Source organism: Miscanthus floridulus, chromosome 1 (genome assembly GCF_019320115.1).
Source record: "Miscanthus floridulus cultivar M001 chromosome 1, ASM1932011v1, whole genome shotgun sequence".
In the NCBI taxonomy this organism is placed as follows: Eukaryota; Viridiplantae; Streptophyta; class Magnoliopsida; order Poales; family Poaceae; genus Miscanthus; species Miscanthus floridulus.
Window position 1 is genome coordinate 69,630,372 of NC_089580.1, and position 10,271 is coordinate 69,640,642.

Below are 10,271 nucleotides of genomic sequence, written 5' to 3' on the forward strand. Positions count from 1 at the left end.
GTGATGTATTAATAATATAAAATATTAGACAGTAACATTTGTTGAAATGCAATAATAAAATACCAACACAAATTGGGAAATTGAGGTCATGGTCAGGTTGAAGGCACCGACCCGACAGCAAGTATCATACTCTCATTGCCGGATAGAAGCTTGACTCGATAGTGACCTTTATCCTAACAATGCAGGGTCTAGCCTTGACCTGGCAGGGATATCCTCCTATCACTGCCGGGTCTGATAACCAATAGTGATAAGGAAGCACAATTGTATCGTCTGTCGATAACACTCTGCTCAGCCTGATTCCAGTAATGAAGCCGGGTCCCCCGGCAATGATCCATGGATCTAGAGTTGTGTATATAACCACTTAAGTCTAAGGATCAAGCTAATATTCGCATGGGCTAATAACTTGATGACATAAAGTGTGGTGACTTCGTCAACCTCGAGGATTTGCCAGCACAGTTTTCAAAGATTTCGAAGATGCTTATAGGGGTAGATGTGCGTGCGTGCGTTCTTAGAGGTGGGTGTGCGTGCGTTGTAAGTGTTTGCATTGTACTATGTAATTCGCAAAAAAAAAAAACACTACGGATGAGAAAATTGGAACAGTTTACACTCCCTCGTACCTAAAAACCTTAAACTCAGATACGACACAGGGACTTCAGTGCGAGTTAGAATGATAAAGACATGTCTTTTATTAAGCTAAGATGCTGATGGGCAAGCAACGGAGGACAAACAACATGGCACTAGCCAATGAAGGTTCATTAATTTGACATATACCTGAAAGCTGTCCAACTAATATCGATCATTGCTGTCTTAGCTGCTGCACCATACAGTAATACAGAACAGGTGCATGTCATTGGTCGGACAAACTAACATCGAAGGAAGTCCGTGTACGCAGCAGCTCATTTATGTGCCCAGAATCTGCCACCTGCTTTTTGATGATGCATGATACTTAGGCCTTGTTTAGATCACCTCTAAATTCCAAAGTTTTTTCACTTTCTCTTCATTACATCAATTTTTTGACGCATGTATAGAACATTAAATGTAGGTAAAAAAATAACTAATTGCACAGTTTGGTTGTAAATCACGAGACGAATCTTTTGAGCCTAGTTAGTTCATGATTGAACAAAGTTTGTCAAATACAAACGAAACGTGCTACAGTATCCAGATTGCAAAAATTTGCAATCTAAACAAGGCCTTATGTGGCGGTAATGTAAGCGCTTTGGAAGAGTCACGGTTGCTGATTTTGTGTTGTGTCGGAATTAGACGACGAGATGTACTTTCTTTTTCATCTGACAGTACTATTTCTCTTGTTTATTTATAGTGTTTCCACAGAGCAGTGAATTTACGTTGGACGGACGCAGCGAAAAGAGGCATGGACTGTCCCTGTCTGTCTCCCGTAGTCCCGTGCTGGGGCTGCTGGGATAAAGACCTGCCATTGCAGCACTGCGTCGCAACTAGTCCTACACGATCTCACTGGAGTTACTACGACGTCTCTGTATGACTGTATCACTGCTACTGCTCTCAGAGTCAGGGTTCTGTTATATTGTTTAATTAAAAAAAAAGTGAGAGGTATGAAAAAGAAATGCTCCGATCCGATCGATCCTCAAAAAAGAACAACGGCTACCTTCGTTTGCGATCGATTAGAACTTTTACCATCGCGCACAATGCATTATGATCGGTGAATATATAGCTGCAATTCGTTTTCACCTCACCTCGAAGCCGTTTTTGGCCGACTAGTTGTATGTCCTCTCTAGACGTGCTATACATCCACACATCTCAGGGCAGCTCTCTCTCTCTCTCTCTCTCTCTCTCTCATGGCATCTCTCCCACCCCCCACCCCCACCCCCACCCCCACCCCCCAATGGTCCTACCGCACCAAAACCTCAAAGCTCGGACGTCAATGACACTGCAGTGTGCAATGCAAGTCTTTGGCGTTATTGTCTGGCCGACACGTCACAAAGGTAGGACACCTAGCACACACACCTCACCACCACACACAGTCGTTGCCAACCTAATGAAGTCGAATGATTGTACTGATACGATAAGACTGAATTCTGAGTGTGGGCGCGTTTTTCCCCCCGAATTCTTTCTGAAGGGCTTGCAAGAGAGAATTGATGAGCCGAAGTTTATGAGGGTGCGGTAGTAGTTATTGTACTTTCCAGAGGGGCACTGTTCTCTCCCTCCCCACATTCAGGGGGTGTTTGGTTTGTACAGGGACGCCTAAAATTCCTGTCACATCGAATATTTGGACACATGCATGGAGTATTAAATATAGACTAATTACGAAACTAATTGCATAACTTACGACTAATTTGTGAGACCAATCTTTCAAGCCTAATTAGTCCATGATTTGACAACGTGATGCTACAGTAAACATATGCTAATGACAGATTAATTAGGCTTAAAAAAATTCGTTTCGAAAATTAGCCTCTATTTATGTAATTGGTTTTGTAATTAATCTATATTTAATGCTCCTTATTAGTATTTAAACATTCGATGTGACATGAATTTTTGGAACGACTAAAGAACCAAACAACCCCTCACAAGCGCGTGCAGCTCTATAAATTGAGCTTGTCCAAGGACGACAGTTCAGTTCACTGGTGGCTGGGAGTTCACAAATCACAAGGAAGCAGTGGTAGCTCGCAATGGCGACGAACCCCGGCCTCTTCACCGAGTGGCCATGGAAGAAGCTCGGCAACTTCAAGGTAGCTCCCCGGCCTCATCTCCATCCTGCCTACGGTTCACGTACTCCCGCAGCCAGCTCAAGCAAACGTCCTCGGCTGATGTGTGCATGGATGGCACAGTCGCACACAGCGGCAGCTCAAGCAAATTAAATTAGCAAGTACTAGTTCAGTTCATTCTCTGTTCACCGGAGTGCCAAGCCAGGTTCATGCATGGCCATGTTCATGCACTGTGTCGGAACATGCATGCGTGGACTTGCTATACATGCACCTGTGAGACCATGCATCCTACAGTTTTATGCTGCGGTGCGTCTCATGTTCCGGCCGACTCATGAGCATCGAAGCCGCTATATCATCCAAAGACGCGTTTCGTTTTCTTTCCTTTTTTTTTCTTTCAGAACACGACTTCACGCGTATTTCATTAAGGAGTGCCTCGTTTTCTATATACTATGTCTTTTTCTTTACTTCAAGGAATACAGTTAACTAATATCGAGATCGAGCAGTGTCATGGCTGACGCTTGTTTGTGCATCATGCACGTTGTTGACGCTGCTGGTGCATGCAGTACCTGCTGCTGGCGCCGTGGGTGGCGCACGGCGTCTACCTCGCGGCAACCAAGGGGTGGAAGGCGGCCGACCTGGGGTACATCGCCATCTTCCCGTTGCTGCTCCTCCGGATGCTCCACAACCAGGTGTGGATCACCGTCTCGCGGCTCCAGAACGCGCGCAGCCGGCGGCAGATCGTGGACCGCGGCATCGAGTTCGAGCAGGTGGACCGCGAGCGCAACTGGGACGACCAGATCCTCCTCAGCGGCATCCTCCTGTACCTGGGCGCCATGTACCTGCCCGGCGGGCAGCACCTGCCGCTGTGGCGCGCGGACGGCGCCGTGCTCATCGCGCTGCTGCACGCCGGCCCCGTCGAGCTCATCTACTACTTGTTCCACCGCGCGCTGCACCACCACTTCCTCTACACCCGCTACCACTCCCACCACCACGCCTCCATCGTCACCGAGCCAATCACCTGTAAGCTACAACTACAAGCCAGCCGCCCCCTCACTTTCAAATTTCAATACGCCGGCAAATTTGATGCCAGTAATATAATCATGCATATGCAAGTTGGCAAATTTGCTGGTGGCAGACTCTGCCTGGATTTCGTCTCTAGGTTCCTTGGTAGAGCGAGCTCCTGCTCCAACTTGCTCCAAGACGAGTAGTACACACATTCTGAACGAAACAAAGAAGGTTAAAATCATTCTATTTTGACTTACAAACTTTATACTACCTCCATCCTGAAAAGGATGCATCCTTAGTCAAACATCAGAAGTTTCAATAAATTTTATATAAAAGAGCACCAATACTTAGCCCTATTTGACACATCTCCACTTCACTAGTGAAGTCGTTTTTTTCTTCCTTCAACTCCACGAGCAACTCTACCGGTGAAGCTGAAGCTAACATTTAGTAGAACAACTGATCTACATGTCTATAGCTTCTTAAAACATGCTCTCACAGAAACCCGCGCAAGGTCCACTAGAGGGAGTGAGAGCTGAAAAACATTTTTCATCCACCCTTGTGAGAACATGTTTTAAAAAGCTCCTTAGGTGAAGCTATTTTTTAAACCGTTGGCAAGGGAGCTCCCTACCTTTTTTTATTTTTTATCCCAACCCAGAAATTCGTCTCCACGAGGATTCGAACATGACATGCTAGGGTGCTACCGAGGAGATCAAACCAACAACTAGGCTGGAGGCCTGTTCGTGTGAAGCTATTTCATTTTAACATAAAATAGCTCCTTATAACATCAAATAAATAAATATGCTATTAAAATATATTACATGATAAATCTAATGATACTTTTTTCATAAATATAAACTTACTCAAATTTATAATATAATGATTTAACTTAGTACTATGTTAGAATTGTATTATTTTTAGTACGGAGGGAGTAGCAAGTATAGGAACATTTTTACTACAACAAAGAGTTTTTTTTCCTGTCCTAAAGAACATTTTATGAAAAATCACTGTCCTGTAGACAATTTTTTAAAGAGTCTAGTTCTAGGAGCTTAACATGGCTTTGGCATGGTCCCGGTCCTCCCGGACATCGACATCCAGAGTTGCATGCATGTAAGTTGGTTCTTTCTTTCATCACTGTCACATTCCAGTCTGGTGCCTGCTTGGAACAAAGACCTTTCCAAATAAAGGACAGTAAAAACATGCGCTTTCCCTGTCAAAGAACTTTTACTGACCAGAGACGGTACTGCCAATCGACATCACGTCTCCTGTCGTCTTGAAGCCGAATTTGAGCCCTGGAGAGCGACCAGTGGCCGATTAAGGACGAGCAAATCCGGGACCATGCGAAAGCCATGCTGCACAGTTGCTGCATGCCAGCTTCCATAACCGAACAGTATCGAAACATGATCGCGTGCAGTGCCGATCACCACGTACATGTACGTATTACCACCGAATCACTATCTCCATCGGACAGATAGAACCCCAAGAGTACAGTTCTACAATCCGTACGTGGATAGCATTTCTAGATTGTCAGCAAGGAAACCAATATTCTTAAAAGCTGTTCTAGGGACACCATCGCTTTCTGGTGTAATTGTCAGTCTTGATTCCAATAAAAAAGAATGTAAAACAATATCCTCACTTGTAAAATAGGAGTTCATTTCTTTTTAAAAAAAATGAAATATAAGAGAAACTTCTTAGTTCTCATGTAAAATCTAGAAATATAGAGCGTACATATGCAGCATGTTCGCTTGGTCGTATTTGGCTTATAAGTCATGGCTTATCAACCAACGAACGGTATTTTTCTCTCACACCAAACCAGCCAACGGTACTTTCAGCCATAGCTTATTAGCCAAACAAGCTCAAACGAACGGGGCGATGGTTGAGCTGGGAGTGTTGTGTGTACCTTCAGTATAGTGGCAGAGCTCTGCATGCAGCTAGGCTTCAGCAGCTGTAAGCATAGTAGTGAGTTCAACCATATGTACAGGAGCTCTGATTGGAGAACTCATGTTGGTCTTTGTAACCAGCATAGTGAGAGCACCTGAATAAAGATGATTCTTTAAAAAGAAGTGCCTAAATAATAGTACTTCTGAGTTCTGATTTCTGAGTAGTTCAAACTATCAGAGATGAAGCTTTGAAGGGAAACTGTAGGTAAACCAGAATTAATGGCAGAGTTGTTTTGCAAACTATTATTATGGCACTCATTCAAAGGTGCAAAAACAGAGAAAAGTACTTGCACTAGACATGCCTTAGCCATGGAAATGATGTCACAAGAACTCACAGTCTATTAGATAATAATGAATATTAGCCTGTTTTTCTTCTTCCTATCTCCATTGGTTTCCATAAGCACTAAGATAAACTGATACAGAAAAGCTGTAATTCAAACAAGGTCATACTTACAGCATGCATCTACACCTCAAAGAAATGTAAAAACAGAGAGATACGTCTGCAGCATACAAACAGGAGACTAGAGCGATCCACATGGCAAATAAAAACATTGTCAGACTTAGAGATCGACAGATTTCTGAGGGAATATACCTAACCTGGTTCATGATCCTTCTCCAAGCAAGATACATAATCCCTGACCTTAGAAAGCAGAAAGACTGCAACAATAAGGATAACTTAAACATTGAAACATTATCATATATCACAGATCAATTCCTTACAAGAATTATCAGACAGCCCTCTTATGCACATCTAATGGTGCTTTTTTATTCCCTTTGGAGCAACTAGGGCATATTAAGATCAAATATTGTTCTTTTTTGCAGCCGTCATCCATCCATTTGCTGAGCTCGTGGCATATGAACTACTGTTCGGGATCCCATTGATTGTGTGCACCTTGAATGGAACTGCTTCCATTCTTGCATTTGAGATCTACGTGATCTACATCGACTTCATGAACAACATGGGTCACTGCAACTTTGAATTGGTACCCAATTGGCTCTTCAAATGGTTCCCTCCTCTCAAGTATCTCATGTACACACCCTCGTAAGTATCTCATATAACTGTTGTTCTCCACAATTGATATGATTTGTTAACCAATGCAGCGGGGTTGACTCAATAAATTATATTTTGTAAATTGAGTTATTTCCATAATTCCATATGTTGTTCTGAGTATATAAATAAACTTTTGCGACTTAGGTTTCATTCTCTTCACCACACTCAGTTCAGGACAAACTACTCCCTGTTCATGCCATTCTATGACTACATATATAACACCATGGACAAGTCATCAGATACGTTGTATGAGAAGTCACTCAAGGGCAAAGAAGAAACAGTAGATGTGGTTCATCTTACCCATCTTACTAGCCTGCACTCCATCTATCATATGAGGCCCGGGTTTGCAGAATACGCTTCTAGACCTTACGCTTCCAGGTGGTACGTGCGGATGATGTGGCCCATGTCATGGCTTTCCATGGTTCTGACATGGACATATGGTTCTTCATTTACTGTTGAGAGGACCGTCATGAAGAAACTCAAAATGCAATCATGGGCCATCCCAAGATACAATTTCCATGTAAGAATCATGGTTAACGCAATATACGATATCTGCTTGATATTTTTCATAACAATGAGTGGGATCTCCAGTGCCAACAAAATCATCTTGTTTCAGAAAAGAATCTAACAGCAACTTTCTCTGTTCTGCAGTATGGATTCACTTGGGAGAAGGAAGCAATCAATAGCCTGGTTGAGAAGGCGATATGTGAAGCTGACAAGCAAGGAGCTAAAGTTGTTAGCCTCGGACTCTTTAATCAGGTATGCCATTTATTCGGTTATTAGAAGTAGACAGCTCAAAAAGATGATCCTTCATTTATATGAAAGTCGCATGAATATGCATTATTAATCTGGAAGTATGGAAAGAAATTATTAGTGTAACTGGACAAAAATGGTTTAGTTGTATGCGCTGAAATAGGCAAAAACCTAACAGTAAGAAAAGAGTGCAGATTTGGAGCCCAGGTTGCAACTCGTTAGCTAAAATACCATGTTGCAATGTTTCAAAAATCATGTATGTAGAGTACATAAAGTTAAGTATTGCCGCAACAATTCAGTTTGAAATTCATCTTAGATGCCAAGAAACAAAATAGACAAGGAATGAACAAGGCATTGTTCATCATGTGCTGACACTGACACTTCTGAATCTGAATTGTTGCAGCTACACTTAACTTTAGGTGTACTACAGCCAGCAGTGGGGCTAGGGGGGCTCCAGCCCCCCCTACCGCTCGCGAGCAAGTGAAGCCCTGTAGAGCCGCCGTCTGAAATTTCAGCTGTAGATGTACAGATATGAGGGGCTGAGATTTGCTAAACCTCTTTTCTTGCTAATTGTCGTTGTTTAGCCCCTCCTAAATTTTTTCTTAGCTTCGTCCCTGATTTTTGAAACGTTGTAACATGGTATTTTAGTCCTTTAGCTAACGAGGGCGCCAGCCCCCATGGGCGCCATATGATTTTCCATAAGAAAATTATCAGAAAGGTGGCAATAGGCACTTGTTCCAATGGTGCTTACATGCTAATGAACTATATAGAAATACCATAGCATGGTCTCATAGTTATCTCAAGTCTAAACAAACATTCATCTGAGTCACAAACTCATGAAATCTCTTCTCATTTGTTCACTTGCTCATGATAGTGCTCATTCAGTGTAATAAACATCCACATGCAAGGCAAGTAGTGAGTTATATTAGCAACAGACTGCAGAATAGAAATAATAATTAACAATATTATATTTGTCGACAGGCACATAACCTCAATGGAAATGGAAAACTTTATCTTCAGAAGTACCCAAAGTTGGGGGTAAGACTCGTAGATGGCACCAGCTTAGCTGCTGCAGTGGTTATGAATAGTGTTCCTCAAGGCACAGATCAAGTTGTTCTCGCAGGAAATATTTCAAAAGTTGCTCGTGCTGTTGCTGCAGCGTTATGTAGGAAGAACATCAAGGTAAGAAATAAAAATTGCGCATTTGCTTCATGCTAATCACCTGCATAAATAAACTTTGCACTAATATGTAATCCCAACGCATATTGCTCAGGTAGTAATGACCAACAAGCAGGATTATCATTTCCTTAAGCCCAACATGGCAGAAGATGCAGCTGAGAACCTTTTGTTTTCAAAGACAACTACTGCAAAGGTTAAAGAGACTTCTGACTGTCATACATTTCCTTAAGAAATGGATAGGAGATGTCATATAAAAGGCCATCAAATCCAATTGTCAAATAACATCACCTGTTGGCCTCAAATTTTGTAGGTGTGGTTAATTGGGGAAGGTCTAGATGCTTCTGAGCAGTTTAAGGCACAGAAAGGGACCCAGTTTATCCCATATTCACAGTTTCCACCAAGAATGGCACGCAAGGACACCTGCACCTACTCGCTAACTCCTGCAATGGCTGTGCCTAAAACACTACAGAATGTGCACTCCTGTGAGGTAAATGAGGTCCCACTGAACTGTAACTCTGCAGGCACTTTAATGCATGATCTCATTGAGTCTACCAATTTGAAAACTTTGCAGAATTGGCTGCCAAGGAGGGTCATGAGTGCATGGCGCATTGCTGGAATGGTTCATGCATTGGAGGGATGGAACGAGCATGAGTGTGGGGACATCGTGCTAGACATGGAGAAAGTGTGGTCTGGTGCTCTTGTGCATGGATTCCGCCCTGTGGCTCAAGTTTGATTCTCCGGTTGCAATTGGAAGGCAGCGCAATAAGTTCTTGAAAGTTATGTCATATGCTCACGAGAACTATGCTACAGACATAGTAGTATGTTGATGTTCTATTCCCCATGCTCTGCCTCTTATCACTTGAGACCTTCGCTATCTAAAATTTAAGATGAACTCCTTTAGTGTAAAAGCATTCTGTGGAAGCAGGATAAAAAATTGCATCTCTATAATGATAAGCAGGGATGGGATGTAGCATATAAGTGTTATAAGTGTTCTGATCTACTGCTAGCTGTTTACTGCTTTATTCACACCCTACTCTCAAAGACCAATGATGAATTAATTCTGCATCTGTATTTCTCCATGCATCAATGCATATTTCAACAAGAAACAGGTATGGGAAATGTTGTTCACTCTCCATGTAGAGATGCAGATGAAAGATCCGGTTCAATGCTTCATTTTGTTCATGATCCAGAGAAAGTAGAGATGGCATGTAGCAACCTTTTCACATAAATATTCAGAAATAGTGACCCCATATTGCCCAAGACAAAATGCAATAAACCATGACCAACATATGCTCTGCTGACACAGAAATGGAGTAGAATCGCATAAGCTCTTGTAGAACCTATAAGATACTGTAGCACTGCATAGTAATCATTGAAACGAAGGATTTATGATATCTTATCGTACAAATAAGATTTTGTTGAAATGGGGAACTTCGAAAACCATATCACAGTGTTGTAATCCTAGCCATTTATCAACTGCTTGCCAGTACATCCATCTAATTTTGGTTTTCAACACATAATAACTGTACTGCGAAGGTGGTCACTGATAGTAACTCCAAATCCCTACCGTTTCATCCTTGTCAAATTCCACATTAAAATTTTCGTCATTTTCTGTTCTCCTTGCCACAGCAAATTTCTGAATCGGAACTTGCTGTACTTCTCGGGTTT

At 42.3% G+C, this 10,271-nt stretch overlaps 1 protein-coding gene across 1 annotated transcript; it reads left to right on the plus strand.

Moving 5' to 3' along the window:
* Positions 1-2,565: 2,565 nt before the first annotated feature.
* LOC136535779 (very-long-chain aldehyde decarbonylase GL1-5-like) lies at positions 2,566-9,666 on the plus strand. The gene is made up of 9 exons (XM_066528181.1): positions 2,566-2,702; positions 3,242-3,698; positions 6,443-6,662; positions 6,816-7,191; positions 7,323-7,430; positions 8,406-8,606; positions 8,698-8,796; positions 8,914-9,090; positions 9,175-9,666. The coding sequence occupies exons 1-9, from the start codon at positions 2,643-2,645 to the stop codon at positions 9,334-9,336; spliced, it is 1,860 nt and encodes a 619-aa protein (XP_066384278.1). The 5' UTR covers positions 2,566-2,642; the 3' UTR covers positions 9,337-9,666.
* The last annotated feature ends 605 nt before the right edge of the window (positions 9,667-10,271 follow it).